Source organism: Copidosoma floridanum, unplaced genomic scaffold (assembly GCF_036245765.1).
Source record: "Copidosoma floridanum isolate Cflo_tuat_1 unplaced genomic scaffold, Cflo_Japanese_pri ptg000021l, whole genome shotgun sequence".
In the NCBI taxonomy this organism is placed as follows: domain Eukaryota; kingdom Metazoa; phylum Arthropoda; class Insecta; order Hymenoptera; family Encyrtidae; genus Copidosoma; species Copidosoma floridanum.
The window spans coordinates 25,223,999-25,242,748 of NW_028321898.1; the positions used below are offsets into that span (position 1 = coordinate 25,223,999).

Consider the following 18,750-nt stretch of genomic DNA (forward strand, 5'->3'; position numbering starts at 1 on the left):
AATTTCTTGGGAAGTGAGACAAAAGGTATGCATAAATGTTATTTCTTTAAATTTTACATGTAATTTTATAATCTGAAAAATTAAAATAAACAAGTAATAAACTTTTATGGCAAGTGTGTACAGATTACTAAAATATATATATGTATTCTGAAATTTATTATTTCCAAAATAAGTGCAATGGAATTAACATCTTCTAACTCGGATGTACTTTTATTTTTAGAACAACTTAGACTACTTGTTAGTCATACATACATTCGAATTTTTTTTTTTTTTTTTTTTTTTTTTTTTTTTTTTTATATTTGTTGTGGTGACGAAAGTCCAATTCAAAAGTTACGCAAACTGCGCGTCATCACAATTACGTCGTTTTTATCATTTCCATCGTGTTTTGTTCAGATTATTACACGCGATTACAGCATAAGCTTTAATATTGCATTGATTGAAAAAAAAAAAAAAATGAAAAATGCAATTTTTCAGATATGAAATCATAAACTCTTATCAGATTAAAAATTATTCAGCTAACAAGTTGTATACATCTTAGAAGTATCGTTTTATGCTAAAATAATACTTTAGACAAATAATTGGAAAATTTACTAATCAAAACTATTTAAGATCAACAATACTGGAAATAAAAAAAAAAAAAAAAAACAAATTCAAATTTAAAATAAGTTTAAAATTATCCTGCAAATAAACCTTGACAACCACTAAGTAATCACACAGTTATTTTGACAAAAAATATTTACTCAAACGCATTGGATAAATTTATTTTTGCACAGATTTTTCGCATCACACTGTCGGCACAGGGTTATTAGCCCATTGAGGCAAACTTTGCACGTACTGGTAGAAAGTCTCACCCGGACACTTGGTATCCCGCACTTGTCTGTGGCCCACCACACGATAATCCTTGCTTATTTTGCCAAAATTAACTCCACACTCTACGAGCGAACTCAGTGCCCTCAACGCAGCCCCGTTTGGCATAAATTCTGTAATCGACAAACAACATTTTTGATGATTGTTCATGACTTTTTACAATTTTTCTTAAAAACAATAGCATATTCAATTATTTACATAACGATATGCAAATTTATCACCATGGTGGATGTATTTATATCGATTTAATTATTAATTATCACCGAAAGAACGTGAAAAATTAGCAAGCAAACATTTTAATAAACCTCATTTATAAAAGTGATTGATCGAACAAGTACATATTGACTAATTATTGTTAAGCTTGGTAATTTGCTTCATAAGAGGAAATAGTATACAATATTCAAAAGAACCGTTCAATGTACGCTAATTTATTAACAACAGACCCAGTTATATAATTCAATGTTTTTCCCGGAAATATTAAAGGAGGTAATACCATAGACGAAAAAAAAAAAAAAAAAATTGCAATCCATACGTACTCGTAAAATCACCGATGATGCAAACGCCAATGCTCTGGTTGTTGTACTTGGGTGCGTGAGCACCAACGTTGTCCCAACCACGACCTTCGTAAATGTTCCCATCCTCTCCAATAACGAAAGAATATCCAATGTCGACCCAATGATTCTCGTCCATGTGGAGTTTCTGATAAGAGCGTACTATCTCCGAGCAGGTGATTTTATCATGGCAGTACTTGGCAATACCACCATGATGGATTACTACGTAAGGTACTGGCGTGAGTGGCATTTTTTCTCTCGAACGAGGCTTGCAACCTTTCCACTCGGCACGTGTTATCACACGAGGACATTGTGTTGCAGAATTTGCTTATAACAAATGAAATCATGGTTGTTTTATTTTTTTAATATTTATTAATTTATTTGTTGCACTTGCACGAGCTAGAAGCTCTTGGCAAAAAATAAACTAAGGTGTTTTATAAAGTTCAATGTCAAATGTGCATGCATTTTTTTTTTTTTTTTTTTTTTTTTTTTTTCGTTATTGTATCGTTGAAAAATAGTGAATAATTTTCTAAAGTTATTGTAAAAACGTGCTTTGGCATAAACATAAAAATTACTTCACATTCGATTGTAAAGGCGTCATAGGTAGTTTACACAAGTAAATAAAATGTTTCATTATTACGGCACGAAATGTTTGTAGCAGGTATTTGTTTTAAAATTTTACAAAATTACTTGACGAAAAAAGATTTAAAAAAGATTATTTTTTTTGCTACCTAAAATAACTTTAATAAACGTAGGCCCACAAAAAAATAATTTTATTCCGGTAGACTGGACTAGTTATTTTCCGCACATATTTTTAGTACTGCAAGATAGTGTTATTGTTTTTTTTTACAATTAAATAAAAAAACTAGGGCTAAACCTACGATTATGATGAAAGATACAGAGCACGGTAAAAAAGTTTTCTCTATGAGACTACGTATTTCGTTTTACGTTCCACCAACTAAGTAGTACTTTTACCTTGGCCATGACTTAACCGAGCAAAAAAAAGTCCATGTCAACATACTTTTCATAAAAATGAATGAGGAACGTTTACAATTACACGCGAGTTTTTATGTAAACGCAATAAATCACCAGATGCACAAATGATTGAGTAAGATTAAGTAACACACTTCACTTATGAAAAAAAAAAAAAAAAAAAAAAAATTACAACTTACGATACCCTTGTCACTTTGAGCACCAACGTACGAGAAAAAAACGTACAACAGATAAACAATTGCAAAAAAACTACGCTTTTCCATTTTCACGCGAGTACAGTATGTATTATGCATGTACTTATTTTAAAGTTGTAACGCGGTAACAAAGTTCGGAAAGCACGAGCCGAAGAGTAAATGTTTACTGAAGAGTTAAAGTTGACAAGCTCCAACTGCATGGCTGACAGTATTTCTTGGGACTCCCCGATTTTGTATTAAGTTAACGATCGTGGTCGGAAGTGTTGTTGCCGCTTCTGCAAATTACACCGCAGCTGACATAAGTAGAATTGTTAAAAATGTAATTGTTTTATTACTGCGGAAAATGCTATTTTTCCATTTATCTTCGACTGGCTGGTGACTATGATGTCCCATGCGCTCATAAAAATGCACTTGAATAATGTACCGCGTTGCCGATTTATTAACAAAAATTATTTGTAATCGATTATGCACTTTTTTTGGTCGATCAGATTACATAAGACAGCTGTAAGATTATCTGAGATAACAACAAAATATATGTTGACACGTTTATATATGATTTATGAGGAATAATCAAAGTTTCGTTATTTATTGCGTAAAGTGTTTTTTTACAAATTGTCGTGAATATAGTCGTAGAGCTAAGTATACGTGATATTTGAAAATAAGCTCCGATGGGCCGAAGAGGCTAGTGAGGTATAATCACCTTGCGTGGGAAACATGCTCTGCTTGAGGTTTTATTCATCCCTTTTACCCTGAATATATTGAATGAATGAAGATCGACTGATGCATTGACGTTGAAAATCAAATGCATCGATGACGACTTTATTCGTGAATTTCAACGAGTTTTGAAATAATCCAAGCACAACAAATCGGTTTTTTTTAATTACGGCAGATGGGAGGAATCAGTGTACCAAGTACTCGTCATTTATCTTGCGGTGTGATAACAGTTACTATAAATAAGGTTATTTAATGATAACACGGCTATACCTATACTCAGTATCGCGGAACAAAGTAAGGTGTGGTAACGTAACGAGGCATCTATCCATATTGTCTTTCAAATCGGTAACTAGAGAGCTATTGGAATGTCCTAATAATTTTTTGACATATTATTGATGTAGTTACTTTTGGTCATCTTCAATATGAACACCGTCATGGTCATTGTCAATGATACAGTTATTATTTCATCATCATTTTTCATCGACATCATGATAAAGATCACCATCATTACTACTAATCACTAGTACATTCATCATAACCACATAATTAATACTATTATATACAACCCGTAAGACCCCATCTCACATTTTTTTAAAAGTTTAAAGTAAATACTTCCAATTCAACAGATAATTAAATCAAAAGAAAAAATTTTTTTAAAGGTTTTTGTTGTTACAAAAAGCACTTCTTTTAACTATACGCTTTTGTCTAGAATTAAATATGTTTCGTGGAATAATAAAAAATTTATTTTACAGTAGTAGCTTTTTTAAATTCCTTAAAAAAATGTGTACTTAATTATTGAGAATAAAGTAAAATCTCGCATTTTCAATAACACTTTTTGGTCCAGCACCTGATGCGCTGATTGTGCCTTAGAAGCACGACCTAAGTGTATTCCATCAATTTAGTTACTTGTTTTCTCTCGTTGTTGAATATTATTTAATGATCGATTGGCGTTTCAGTTCTACAGATAAGCCCTTTAATAATAGTCATAAAAACTACTTATATATACATCAGAATTTTTTAAAAATTAAAAACAATATTTACATTAATTTCGTGGTGAAAGCGTCAATTTTCCCTTTTTGATCAATTGATAATAAAATTACCGTCTCATTGAAATATTTTTATTGAAAACGTTTTGATACAAATGTTTGTTCACGCTTTGTAAAAAGTACAGTTGTAAGCAGTAAAAAAGGTTTGACTTGATCAACCAGTCCGATTGTATGCTTTTTTGTTAAATAAATGAAAATATGCGTGATATGGATGGTGATGGATTTATATGGCGAATAATATAAATTCACACGAACACTAATATACTAATGGTGTGAAAATGATGTAAATGGCCAAATACACGTGTTTTCATCGAGTCTTGATGCACATCGACTTTGCTTGGGTAATGGGATACTTGCGCTGAAGCTTGCCATTCATGATGTCCGTTAGCCGTTTAAAGAGGATAAAATTGTCCCGAGCAATCTGGGCTTGCCGCTCTCTTTCCAACTGAGTTCTTTTTGCATCATATCTCACGTGAGGTCTGTACTCGGGCATTTTCATGTTTACCGTTGGCGTTGCCTGCCGAACCTGTACACAAATGCAACGCAATTTGTTTTTTACCTAAGTATATTAATTAATATCATAATTTTTCTAGAAGCCTAACTTATCAGCCGATAGTATAATACTTCAGTGTACCTTTAGTAATTTAGATGGCATCGCAAGTTTGTTGGTGTACGATTTTTTTTTTTTTTTTTTTTTTTCACGCATTACTAGATGGTTATTTAAAAATAAGAAGTTTATAAAAATATTTTACGAATGTAGCTTAAATGCCTTACTCGATTAAAAAAAAAAAAATAAATAAAACTTTTTTCTAGGAGCAATAATTTTGTACACGTAATAAACCAATAATTCGGATTATATTTTTATCAAAGGGTTGTCGATGAATTTATTTTTTAAAAACTATAACAATTTTTTGTTCAATTTTTCAGTAGATATTTTTAAACTTACTAAAAGATTGTTAATCATTTTCGCGTTGTTACTAAGCACTTTTACATACCAAATCATAAACATAATTTAGTTAATAAAAATAATTAGAGCTTACTCTCGAGCGATGCTGTTCAAAGGAGTGTTGCTCCCAGCTGTACGTGGCAGATTTGCATTGACGAGATTTTATAGATTTGCCATCATGTGATTCACCACCGCGAGATTTTGCAGATTTACTTTTACGAGATGTGGACATTGTACATGTACGCAAAACAATGATTTTTTTACTTGGAAACTTGCCAATTGTTTGGATCACTGTATCTACTGTGCTTTGAACTGTTTGTTCGATACACGCTGTGTATATTTGGTTTCCGTGGCCACGATACCACGGGAACGCTCATGTATCCGCTTGCATAGGATATACTTAATTTGATCAGAAATAAATTTCAAACATTTTCCTGTAATTTTTACGATGCATCCGATTGAAAAGAGATCGCGCAATTTTCGTAGAATTTTCTTCAACTTAATTTTTGTGATTCTTATGTTATGTTAAGCCTACTTTCATTACGTTTAATTTAATTGTTCCACTCAAGTATATTGTTAAACTTGATTATTTTACCAGAAATAATTTTAACAAATTAATTTAGTTGTATCATTTCACCGAGAAATAAAAAATAAATTTTAAAGAAGAATCTTTATTTTGAATGGATTTACTTTTTAAGACAATTATAATTACAGCTTTTGTGATTACGCAATCATGACAATTTTTTTCACTGTGCAAGCAATCATGCAGTTAAGTTTGTGTTTACATCATTGGTATCATCACTTACATTTTCTTTTATCTATATTTGCTGGAATTAAAGCTGAACTTAGTGCTATTTGTCACTAAAATGTAACATAAATAATCTGTCAAGATTCTCATCCATACAAATTTTGTGTTATAATTTGCACACAATTTTTTAATTTTAAATATGTACTTGAAAAAATACTAATTACAAAATACATACTTGTTTAAAATATATCAAGTCTGAAGAAATATTTTAATTTTTATTTGCAATGCGTTTGCTCGGTGTTACATCTAAACCTCATGCACTTTTATCTAAACTATTGTTTATTTACGCATTGTGTAATATTCATGTACTCACTGTTTGGTATTTTTTGAACATTTAATTAAAGCAAACCATCATCTCTGCGAGTTTTAAATTATTTTTATGTATTTTCGATATTAAAACTGTTTACATTTTTAATGTTCATAACAAATAATAATAGTAATAATAATAGTAATAATAATAATAATAACAATAATAATAATAATAATAATAATAATAACAACAACAGTAAATAGTATAATTATTATTATTATTGTTAAACTATATGACACAAAAAATATTCTTTGTGCATTAAACAATACTGTTTTGAATGGTCCTGTTTTATCAATTTGCGTCAGTAAGATAATACATCAGCTTTTATGCATAATTTAAGCAACATTTTATTAATGTGAAGACATCTTTTTTTTCTAGTAATCAAACCATCCTTACAAATAATAATAATAATAATCTTTTTTTTCTATCTCTTCATTTGATCTTATTTTACTATTATTATTTGCAAACCCTAGTTATTTCTATACTGTTATTGTCTTATTTTCCTTATACATTGTCTTTCCATCACTACGTCTCATTATTGCTAAACATTCGTTTGTTTATTATTTAAAGTTTTTTTTTCCAAATTTACGATACCGTTTGCATGTTTCTATCTCTATATTTATTATTTTGTTACAATATATATTATTATTATACAACTTATTATTTGTCTCATAATATTTTATACAGAACTCTCAAGTTTCTCTGTTTTTGTCTGTTTACAGTTGCCTCTGCATATTCATATCTCTGTTGCTATATCTTGATGATGGTGGTTATTGATGGTGGTGGACAGTGGTTATTATTTCATCTTTAAAGAATATTTTTGCAAAGGTTTCCTTAATGCTTCTAATTTTTGAGTCTTTATAAGCTAATCTTTAATAGGTATGGCTCTTTCTTTTCTAACTAGATAGCAAATGATGCCTTACGTAAAAACTTATTTGTAATTTGTTAAACCGTACTCCAAACTGTTTTTAGGCCCTCGTCCAGTTTAGAGTGTTGAAAAAAGCATTGAAAAATATCGCGAGACAAATTCATGCACCACCTTTGAATTATTGCAAGAATCACCACGTTTATGAGGAAAATCAGTAAATAGAAAACAATTAGCATATATTTTTATGTACGGCATGCAAAAGCGTGAATATATATGTATGTACATGTATCATTAAAATTAATTTGTAAATTTGCACACATGATACTTATTTCTCCCTTTCGAAACAAACGTAAGTCTCTGTTGCGGTTATCTTTCATTGTTTAATTTTTTATTCATCCTAATATTATTTAATGTTATATTTAAATAGTAAAAAAAAATAATCGAGTGCCTAGTCTTGCATAAAAAAAACCTTCAGCGAATTTTACGACTCCCAACCAATGTATAAAAATATCCTACATACACCCCTTGAACCCCTGAAAAAAAAAAAAAAAAAAAAAAGGAAAAAAAAAACTGAAACTACATAAGCCAGTGTACCATACATACATATATATAGGTTCTCGCGTCCATCGGAGTGGGCCGTACTTTGGCACTCCCCACTATCCGGAAACTCTGGCCAACCCATGGCCAAACGAGTTCTGCCTCGAAGCGGAGGGGGTTTCGGTGGGCGTGGCGGCAGTTTTCTCCACGAAAAAAGCCCTGCGCTTCGACTCACCGCATACGACACCCGATTCAGTCTCCTTCGGGACATCAGTGGGCTATTCTCGCGTACCCCGTGCCCACGCGTGCGGATCGATTGAAAAAAAAAAAGAAAAGAAAAACAAATAATTTTTTTCTTTTTTTAATCACCTTGTTGTTACTTTTATTGCATCGAGTTTCGTGCATCGGGGACAAAAATTGTGGGAGCGGTAGTGAAGGTTTCGTGAGTGCGTATAAGTACTCCTGTGGCAATAAAACGACCATACCCACTGGTAAATAAACGCGCGAGCGTTTAAATATTGAAAGTGGACCTGGGACGCGGCGAGGGCTTCCCCAGCGTCATGATGATGCACGCGATGAGCGACCACACGGGGGCAGGCCTGGGCATGGGGGTGTTGCCGTTCGACGGTATGGGCATCTACGAGCAGCCCAGGCCCAAATTTTTGTTCAGAATGCCAAGGGTCGTTCCCGACCAGAAGAACAAGTTCGAGAACGACGAGCTCTTCAGGCGGCTCAGCCGCGAGAGTGACGTAAGTGGCCATTAATTCCTTTCATTTTCTTTTAACCTTTTTTTTTTTTTTTTTTTTTTTTTTTTATCGGGATATTTCCTATTTGTTTTTAAATTACTTATTTGTCGCAAAAGTGATGGAAATACATTGGTTTTTTTTCTTTTCCTTTAAAAAAAAAAATCCGCCAGGTAAAATACACGAGCCACCGGGATCGTCCTCTGGAGGAGCGTCAGATTCGCTTTCAGAACGGGTGTCGCGAGGGCCACACGGAGATTGCCTTCGCCGGCACAGGCACGAACCTCCAGCTCGTGTTTGGCGTTAGTTCCGGCAACTTTGGGGGCGATCCGCGAGAATGTGACTTTGACAAGGAACACGGGAAGGTAAGATAACACAATTTTTATGTTCCGTTAACTTGTAATCACACATACATTTTCAATTAAATGCATTGCCTTTTAAAGAACAAGTGCTGTACGCTACCTCAAAAAAGAGAGAGAGAAAACAATTAGCCGAATTAGAGACACAAATGAAAAAAATAATTCATTCGAATCATTGCAAGAAAAGCAGGCGAAAGTAATCAATAAAATAATACATGCCAATTTGTCGTTTATTTATTTATTTTTTTTTCACTCTTTGTCGAGGTAACAAAGTACACACTGCATATGTGAGTGTTATGGAGTAGCAAGCTCAGCTACTCGGATTCGCTTGAAAATCTGGAAAAAAAAAAAATACTCGAAGCAAAAAACAGACACCCCCAGCGAACGAGAGAAAAATTGGCAAAAAACCCCGAGCCAAGCCACGAGCGAACAATGGCGCCGCGTTTCCTCGGGTCTCAATCGATCTCCACGTATAATGTACAAGCAGCATAGCGATGGCGTCTCCCCCGCTTATACATGTATATATACAAAAGCCACCCCCGGGCCGGGCGTCGTCCTCCCTTTTCCACGCGCAAGCGCGCGCCCAGTAAATTTCGCACGCATCGATCGCCGTCCCAGCCAGGCTACACATACGACTCACACCTACACCCACGCATCCGACCAGCAAAACGCTCTTCCCCTCCCCCTGGATACGAGAGGACCTATTTTTTTTTCCGCAGATTCGGAGCATCGCTTAGGGATGGTTAACCTAATTCGTTCGGCAATGGCTGCTCTCCGGAGGTTAATGGTGAAAATCCGTGCATCCCCGGGCACTCGAGCGCCAATTAGAGAAGTAGGTGCCCGGGCAATATATCACCCGTCGCTCTCTCTCGCGTCTCGTTTTTTCCTTCTTCTGTCGGGGGGAGGGAGGGAGGGGTGCAAACAAGACATTTCCCGATGACTGTAGCACACGGATGCACGTGTAAACACAATTGCGAGCGACGGCGACAAAGGAGCGCCGGGGAGGTCGTAAAAGTCGAGAAATGCGTTCCGGGAAACGGGGACTGTGAAAGCCCAGGGAGGAAAAGTCGCCGCACCCCCGCAGAGCGAGGCAGAGGAAGAACCTGAACGGGACGCGTAACGGAACGCAGGAAGAGAGAGAGAGAGACGGATGGTGCACTGTGCGCGCAGGGTGTCCGGGTGATGCTGCACTTTTATGTGTTTAGTTGTGCTTTGGAAAGTTGCACGTCGCTCCGTGAGATTTTAGAAATTTTTTGGTTTTTTTTTTTTTTTCTTTTTTTTTTTTTCGTTTCCCCCCTCCCCCTCTTTTTCTCTGCCTGACTGACAATTCTTTTTGTGCGACGGTCATCTGACTCGGTGTAATTCTTTTTTGAAACGTTTTGCTCTCTGCTCGATGAGATGCTGTTGTGCGAAAATAGTTCAAGCGCTCGATGTTTTCATTTAGAGATATCGTTGTTTTTTTTTTTTTTTTTTTTTTTTTTTTTTTCCACATAAAATAACGAGGAAGACATCGTTATGATCAATCTCAAGGAGCACTGCCAAAAATATTCGTTCATGAAGATTCTTGCTTTAAAAAAACTTGCAACATCAGGTCTTTACAAAAATTTGGTAAAGCCTTCCAAGATGTGGGAACACTGTAAATGAAAATAACAAAAAATACACGAGGATACCACGTAATGACTACGAAAAAAAAACATGTCGAACAAATGTTTAAAAGCTCCATCTAGCAATGATCCTCTTTTTGGCTTTGAATTGATTTAGCGAATGTTGCGCCACTTTTATATCATCTTTCGAAGGTAAAACCACCCCGAAGCGATGAGGTAAAACCACCCCGCAAATAATTGTTACTCACCACTGGTTATACATTTGTCTCTGGATTAATGTTACGAAACATCTCCACAGACAGCATCGTATAAGAGTATACGTCTTGAGAATCGCATCTGATTGCGTTTTGCGTACACGCGCATCTTCCTTTCCGTGGCTTTTGTCAAAGCAATTACAGAACCCTCGGACAATCTCGAATAAAAGCAAAGGAGCTAAAGAAAAGGCCAGAAAGAGAGATCCCATTCTGTATGCCTACCGTCCATATATATACAAGCGTCCGAGCGAGCCATATGTTCCGGAGAGGTACTCACGCTCGAGAGAGAGGGCGACTAGACTGCCGGCAATTTAAGACAATTAGTGCCTTTTTTTCTATTGAAACTGAAAGGACGAACGGAAAGGACCGTCACGTCCTTCCGAAAAGTCATGCTGGGCCTCAGATTTCTCTCCCCCTCCCCCTGTACACTCATAAATTTTGAGGACTGTATTACTGTATAGGGCACACTGCACAGGTATATACATCTTCTTTTTCTGATACTTCCCCGGTTGTTTTACAGGACATGGTGTATGTATACCCCAAGGCGCGCGTTCTATCAAGGGATTTTTTGAAAGTCTACTAGGCATTTTTTTTTCCCCCATCATCTTCCATTGATTTTCATCCATCCCACGAAAATTAACAAAGCAATTAAAGTATACACTGTGATGATGACGTTGAAACAATTACATCAGATGAAAAACCAGCCTAGCAAAGGTTTTTTTTTTTTTTTTTTTTTAATTGGCCGGAACTGACAAAACTACCGGAAGCGCTACTCGATCGCACTTTTCAGCTATACGATATACCTATTATTCCCATTTTTGTTTTCGAATCGCAACTGTGTGATAAGTACTAAAGCAGTGAAAGACGAGGGAAAGCGGCACGTGGCGGCGACGGTGTGCATTAATTGCGAGATGCGCGTGTCGCGATAACAATGGAAGTTCAAGTACTGCGTATGAATATCAATCGCGACGTGCATCACTTTTCACGTAAGGGGGGGGAGGCGCCTTATCTCGTACCGTCGCCCAGTGGGGCCAAAACGGCCATTTGTGGACCAAGATCCGCTAGCGGGTGTACACTCATACATACATTTTGAGATGTGATTGAACTTGACACAAATTTGAATTTAAATAAGGGCTGTACGTTTTTACGGGGTTAACGCGATGGTTAGATAAAAGTAGATAGAAAGACTTGCATTGTTCAAGTCGATCGAGATGCTTCTCTTATAAGACAATATGCCATGCTATGTGACCACAGAGAGATACAGATTTTTCAATTATATTTTTCAAATGGACTAGTCTTACAAATGTACGTACCAGAGATTCGTTTAAAATTATGTATCCCATGACCTTCCGAGTTTCACTATTCTGCACCTCCAGGGGTCGTCAGAGAGGCAGAACGATTTTTCGCCGAAAGATTCTTCTTCTCTTGTTTCCTTTGCATGTATCTACACACAGCACTGCGTTTAGCAAAGTTTTACAGCCTTTACCCTCTTCGCTTTTCACCTTCTTTTCACTTACCTGAATCACATTGTCCCCTTCTCAACTCGGTATTTATACGTCTCGAAAAAAGGTCACGAGCAAAAAATATACACTTGCAGACACACACCCGCTGAGCTATATGCGGTATGAGGTAGCAGCTCTCTATACGTAATACACGTAAACTCAGCATGCAAAGCTATATTAATTTTTGACTGTACTTTAAGCCGCAATTCTTTTTTTTTTGGGGGGGGGGAGGGGTAATGTTAATTCTACATACCAATGATAACATAAAAATTAGATCAACAGTTTTTATATCATTAGAGGCCATATGTGATAATTAATCAAATGGTCGAATCGTCAAAGCTTCCGGACAATGAGCCCCGCGCGTTTATGCAAACGAGCATGTATTAATCAACGCTGTCTCCCCCTCTCTGATAGTTAAAAACCAACAAAAAGGCGATCCCAACTACGTACGCGGTCCAGCCATTGGCAACCCTTTTCCCACCATGATATAATGGGCATAGGCACGAGGTGGATTCGAAAAAAACAAACGCGTGAATATGGGCGTGACGGCCATTACGGGGTAGTAATGAGCGGCGATATTTCGTCTGGCAACCCTTTCGCTGCTGCCCATTTGCATGTTTGGTAAAAAAAAAAAAAAAAAAAAAATGGCAGTAGAAAGGTAGATTCTAGGGCAGAGAGCAAAGTAACGGATGGGGCAAAAAAGTCATGTAAATCGTGTGTGCACGTCCTCTCTCTCTCTCCTTCGTTATCCTTCGCCCCCTGACGCACACGCGGTCGCTCAATGATTTTTAACAATTGCCGTTAATTTATGGCGTTTGTGCATCGCACGCCTTTGCAAACTGGCCACTGGTTACCTATGCACATATGGATATAGTGTAGTCGTCGGACACGACACGCGAGTAGGACGTAAGTGGGGCGATCTGTTCAACTGCTGCCGTCGGTTGTTGCTGTGCTGTTTTTGCCCGTATAATAGGTATACGTGGATGGGCTTTGGGGCGTGACCGGGACGATTTTTTCGGGAAAGAAAGAACTACTGCTGCTGTATACGATACAAGCGGACACTATGTACATTCGTCACTCACCATTTCTTCCTCTCTCTCTCTCGTCGTTCAAAAGACCATACGGCCAGCGAGTTGCTGTCATGGTTTTTTTTTATCACGATTTGGTAAAAAACTGCTTTTTTAAACAATAAGAGACTCTCGAAGATACGGATAACAAATAAAATCAAACGTGATTCAATGTTTGTTACTCGTGAATCTGAAGTTGGTATCGGTGGGTATGGTGCTGCTTCAGTATTTGTTTGAAAAGTATATGCATTTATTGTGGTTGAAAATTATATTGTGGAGAAATTATACACAAGTGGTGTAATTCATTTTTCTCTCTCTCTCTGTAAATAATACACATGATGGACGAGAGAGACAGAGGGAAGACTATGGAAGTTACGTTGTGATTCTTTTACCTACTTTTTTCTCCGAAAAGCCAGTCACGGAGGAAAGTCTCTCTCTCTTATTTATGAGAATCCGGAATAGCTTGCAATTTTCTGTCGAGGGAGAGAGAGAGAGTCTGTCTGGCTATATGGGTGCACAACACCGGAAATCTCTCCTCGGGAATCGTTCTAGCCTAATAGTTCTTGAGAACCAGATTCGCCTCTCTCTGCCTTAGAAAAAAAAAAAAAAAACAAAAAAAAAAACACAATGTCTAATCGAACGCTTTTTTTTCGTCGTGTGTGTCATTATTTCACTAAAAATAGCGTACTACCGCGCAAGTAGGTAGTTCCAATTTATACTAAAAATATTTTTTTTTTTTCCCAATGTACCTATTCCACAATTCTGCACGTTTGCGTCACTTTTTCATGAAACGAAAACCATCGCACATCGAGGGTAAAAGAGAACCAAGCTGAATAATAATAATAAAAAAAGGTGTCAATTGGGTCTTCTCAAAAGAGGAAAAAAAAAAAAAAAAAAGCAAGAGAGTCGGTAATTGCAAGAGAAGAAAGCACATATTGTGTTTTGACTGGTGGAACGAGGCCGAGGGCATAAGGCTCGCTCGCACGGCTGGATACTGTTTTGCCTTATAATCGAGCCACGGGAAGTCGGCGATCGAACTCGCACGTCGGGATGTTTCAATTCCAGGAGCCGGTCCGGGGAACCCCCTCCCCCTTTGCAAACTGATTGCTAAAAAAAAACTTGCGCGTTTTTTCCCGTGCTTCTTCTTCCTTTCTTTTTTTTCCCTCACTTCGTGTTCATAACGTGACGAATGATGCATTGTTGAAAAATATATTTACGAAATTTTCACAACAAAATATATTCCTGATTTTACGACATTTCAATTTGTTTTTCTGATTCATTAATCTATAAGTGGCAGGGTTTGATTGTTGGTATACTATTTAGAATCACAATCTTCAATTGAGTAAAACTCTAACATGGTATAATTGGGAGAGGGACAAGACTAAATCTCCAAACAGAACTTTAGTCTAAATTATATTATTTTAGGTCACAATTTTACAAGAACTTGTAATTTAAGATTTAAAAAATATGCTTTGACTGTATCTAAGAGACTCATTATGTTAGCAAAACTAGACCCAACGTCGTTAGACAAAGTAACGCTCAATTGATTATTTTTTTTCCTCCTCTTACCATGATATATTTAAAAAAAGGAAAATCCTTTGAAAAATATGACTGAAAATTACCGGGGGACAAAGAAATTTCTCTATATATGATACAAACGTTGTTTCCATATTTGAGGCAGTGTATTGATTAATATGTTTTTTTTTTTTTTTTGTCAAATTGCAGGTGCACATAAAATCCCACCTGATAATGAATGGCGTGTGCGTGACGTGGCGAGGCTGGATCGACCTGGAGCGTCTGGATGGTCTTGCCTGTCTGGAATTCGACGAGGATCGCGCCGCTGAGGAGGACGCTCTCCTACGCGAGCAAATCGAACGCTACAATCGGTGTATGCGCGACATGGAGGACAAACATCGTTCCTATCGTACCCAGTCGGCAGCAGCGGCAGCTGGATTACCGACGGCTCACCATTTAAACCACCACCATCATCATCACCACCATCACGCGAGCCATCACGCCCATCTTGGCGTGCCAGGAGCTGCGCCTGGAACTGGTATCGAGCCACATGGGAATCACCGCCAGGATCCCGAGATGGAGGTTAGGTTGCGCGCGTATTAGATCTGGTGATTATTACACATGTGAACGATGGAGGAAAAAAAGGGTTCTCGTGATACGTTTCGAGGTACCAACGTCATTAGAGGATCTCGAACTGACTTTTTAAGTTTTTTTTTTTTTTTTTAATCGGCGACAAGAATGTTATCACAACTATAAACTTTTCTACGAGAAAGTTACGTGTAGTTAGGGAAAAAAAAACGATAAAAGAGAGATAAAATTCACGCCTCGCGCGTGAATAAGCAGACGATGATTTCCGGAGTAGATTTTAACGCATACATGACAAATACGCGTTCGTACTGTCTTTTTCTCTCTTTTTTTCGAAGCGATTTTTTTTTTCTCTTTTTTTTACCACCAGAACGTTTTAAACTAATTTTTTGTCATTTTTGTTTATGTATTATATTAAGTGTAATCGAGCCATAAAAAGGCTACAGTGGATGTAATATTTTGTTGTATGTACATATTTGTAAAGAGTTTATTTATAGTATAAATATAATTTCACTTGTAAAATGTATACCAAAATGAGATTACTACTATACTATACTGTTCATAATAAAATTATTGATCATTGCTTTTAAATCACATAAACCAGTATGTGTAAATTATTGTGTATACATGTCAGTCCTGCTAAACTAGGATTTTGTTTATATTTTTAGTTTTTTCATTTGAAAATTTGTTAACACGTTGCGAATAAGGAATATAGTGATGGAGCATATCAATTAATTGAGCTTGCAATTCGAAGCAAACGAACAATCGAACAAACAAAAAAGAAAAAAAATAAAGATCAATTCAATTTTTGACGACAGAGACATGGTTATTTTTATTGCACGTAAAGAGCGGTCGACTTCGGTATCGTCTAACCACAGGAAGCAGTATGATAACGCTAATAAAGTTCCGGTGACACACGCCACTTTATCAGACGACACGTGTGTACATGTATTTATCCTCTCTTTTTCCCCTCATGTAACAACAGAACTGACAATTGTTGCGTGCCATTTGGAAACTAATTATTTTTCAGTTAAATTTTTGTTCTTTACCACGCTTTTGTCGCCGAGTCTCTTATTCACGAAAGTAACCCGAAGGCGACTAAGTGTATATATATATTATACTCACTTTCAACGGAATATACCGATGCACACGACAATACACGCACATGCGTGTGCGTGGGAACGTCGATTCGCCCCCTTTTCTTCTTCGATCTTGGAGCACACGTATACCTGCAGGGCTTCTTATAAGAATTCCGTCGAGCGCGGGCTATCGGCTTACATCGACCCGACTTGTCTCGAAACGACGCAATTACTCCTGTTGCAGGTCTCCGGTTGTACTGTCTCCTCGAGACGGCAAAAGGTAAGAAATAACGAAAAAAGTTGCCCCTTCACTCTGTCTGTACCTTACCATCGTACACCATCCACATGTATATATATGTATGTATGTCAGAGCAGATAAAATTTAATTAAGACTTGAAATGTCGGAGCCGATAAGCAAGACAAATCCATTTTCGGCGACCCATTTAAATTTCCCTACGTGTGCAGTTTGACTTTGAGATCGTGTCGAAGTTTGACGATTACTTCTAAGCGGATCTTGTTGTAAACTAGAGAAAAAAAAAAAAAAAAAAAAAAGGTCCCGCAGCGCCAAAGCGCAACAGCAAGAGGAAGCAGATAAGCTCTCCCTCGCCCGCGGCGCTAGGGGCGCCCCTTCGAGACCCCCTCGCGTGACTTGGACGCCTCCAGGCAGGTTTTATATCGCGGCTCGCCCCAGTTGTCCTTTCTCTCTCGGCTTTTATTGACAAAAGGGGCGGGAGGGAGATCGCACGGATTGGTGAAAGGTGGACGTGAAGGGCACGCGTGATTTCGCCTGTTTTCACGGGGTTTAGCGCTGGGATTTCGATTTACAACTGAGGGATTTGTCGAGGGGAAGAGGCAGGGGGACACGTGGAGATGAATAATTGGAGGATGTGGCGGTGCGCTGAAGAGTATATTTATACAAAATTTGTAGAAAACTCGAGTACACGTCACGAAGCGCACACACACACACCATGCACTTGTGGCGATGGAGGGTTACCTTGGGACAATATAAACGGGGAGAGATTGTGATCAAGTGGATTCGCAAAGGATTTCACACAAATTATGATGGGTCTATTTCTATGACTCTCGAGCGTGTCGTTGTTCAGAGTAGTCGATTGCATGGTACAATCGGCCCACAATAAATTTTTATCTCATAACTATATTGTAAATGAATTATTAAATATGCGTTGAATTACAGGAATATACACATTATTTGTGCAAAGTTGGGTATTGAATCCTGTACGAATCCACTCGATCAAAATTTCTTCCCGCGTATATTATTTTAGTTGACCCGCCCCTCGCCATCGGGGGTCACTGAGAATCGTTGTGATTAACTGTACATCAGTTTATTGTTGGAGCATTCGTCTTTTTAGAGCGAGACATCTATAAATGTTGTCCAGTTTATGGTAAAAACTCTCATCAGAGATAATTATAAAGGAAAATCTCTAAAATGATTCGTAATATCTACTGTATGTCCGTGAGCAAAAGAAAAGTAATATGATGGTAAGTAACTCGCGCGAGATTTAAATGCATGAAGGAGCTGTAGCTGAAAATATGCTGCGAGTACCTATCTATCAACTTGAAAAGAACACGTAACACCATCATCCAATAATACACCTCACTACCGTTTCGTCCTACTGAAAAAAAAAAAAAAAAAAAAAAAAAAAAAAAAAAAAAAGTTACACTCTCTGATTTCACGCGGGTTTCAAAGAGCGCTGTACACAATCAAGCTGTCCCTCGGAACGCCCCTATTTATTCGAGGATAAAAAAAGGAACGGCATAGGTCGCTCCTTTTTCAGAGAAGATTTCGGAAATTTCGAAGAGGCTGGCAACAAGCGGGGGATTGGTGATTAATAGTGTCTGCGACGACGATGACAACGATGGACAATGTAATCGCACAATGTGCCTGTAAATGGAAAAGTTGCGCAGGTGATGGTGATACAGTCGACGTACAGCTTACAAGAAAGATCTCTTTTGCTTTTCTTTTTTTTTTTTATATCTCAAGTTCTTACGTTGTTGTCGTCGTCGTTTCTTTTTTTTTTCTTTTTTTTTCTTTTTTTTTTTCTTTTTATTATTAGAGGCTAGGATAAATTATGAATTATAGTTTGAAATACATTTTCACCGTAATTTATGAATTGTTTTTTTTGCGCAAATTTAACTTTTAAAAAGAAGATTGCAATAACTTTTTCACATTTTAACAAGATTCTTAGT

At 36.9% G+C, this 18,750-nt stretch overlaps 3 protein-coding genes across 3 annotated transcripts; 1 reads left to right on the forward strand and 2 right to left on the reverse strand.

The window, feature by feature from the left end:
- Positions 1 to 644: 644 nt before the first annotated feature.
- On the reverse strand, positions 645 to 2,778 carry LOC106637873 (peptidoglycan recognition protein 1-like). Its single transcript, XM_014350839.2, has 3 exons — positions 2,596 to 2,778; positions 1,404 to 1,745; positions 645 to 980 (listed from the first exon to the last, which is right to left on the reverse strand). The coding sequence occupies exons 1-3, from the start codon at positions 2,702 to 2,704 to the stop codon at positions 784 to 786; spliced, it is 648 nt and encodes a 215-aa protein (XP_014206325.2). The 5' UTR covers positions 2,705 to 2,778; the 3' UTR covers positions 645 to 783.
- Positions 2,779 to 4,672: 1,894 nt separating this feature from the next.
- On the reverse strand, positions 4,673 to 5,543 carry LOC106637838 (uncharacterized). Its single transcript, XM_014350798.2, has 2 exons — positions 5,406 to 5,543; positions 4,673 to 4,891 (listed from the first exon to the last, which is right to left on the reverse strand). The coding sequence occupies exons 1-2, from the start codon at positions 5,541 to 5,543 to the stop codon at positions 4,673 to 4,675; spliced, it is 357 nt and encodes a 118-aa protein (XP_014206284.2).
- Positions 5,544 to 8,189: 2,646 nt separating this feature from the next.
- On the forward strand, positions 8,190 to 16,259 carry LOC106637877 (protein big brother). Its single transcript, XM_014350846.3, has 3 exons — positions 8,190 to 8,583; positions 8,751 to 8,942; positions 15,089 to 16,259. The coding sequence occupies exons 1-3, from the start codon at positions 8,395 to 8,397 to the stop codon at positions 15,479 to 15,481; spliced, it is 774 nt and encodes a 257-aa protein (XP_014206332.1). The 5' UTR covers positions 8,190 to 8,394; the 3' UTR covers positions 15,482 to 16,259.
- Positions 16,260 to 18,750: the final 2,491 nt, after the last annotated feature.

What these genes read in the sequence shown, in the direction of transcription:
- LOC106637838 (XM_014350798.2), bottom strand. Translation starts at nt 5,543, where the DNA reads ATGTCCACATCTCGTAAAAGTAAATCTGCAAAATCTCGCGGTGGTGAA. An exon ending in TTGAACAGCATCGCTCGAGA is followed by an intron (nt 4,892 to 5,405) that starts GTAAGCTCTAAT and finishes ATTTGTGTACAG; the next exon opens with GTTCGGCAGGCAACGCCAAC.
- LOC106637877 (XM_014350846.3), top strand. Translation starts at nt 8,395, where the DNA reads ATGATGATGCACGCGATGAGCGACCACACGGGGGCAGGCCTGGGCATG. An exon ending in GGCTCAGCCGCGAGAGTGAC is followed by an intron (nt 8,584 to 8,750) that starts GTAAGTGGCCAT and finishes AAAATCCGCCAG; the next exon opens with GTAAAATACACGAGCCACCG. An exon ending in TTGACAAGGAACACGGGAAG is followed by an intron (nt 8,943 to 15,088) that starts GTAAGATAACAC and finishes GTCAAATTGCAG; the next exon opens with GTGCACATAAAATCCCACCT.
- LOC106637873 (XM_014350839.2), bottom strand. Translation starts at nt 2,704, where the DNA reads ATGCATAATACATACTGTACTCGCGTGAAAATGGAAAAGCGTAGTTTT. An exon ending in TGGTGCTCAAAGTGACAAGG is followed by an intron (nt 1,746 to 2,595) that starts GTATCGTAAGTT and finishes ATTTGTTATAAG; the next exon opens with CAAATTCTGCAACACAATGT. An exon ending in CATCATCGGTGATTTTACGA is followed by an intron (nt 981 to 1,403) that starts GTACGTATGGAT and finishes TGTCGATTACAG; the next exon opens with AATTTATGCCAAACGGGGCT.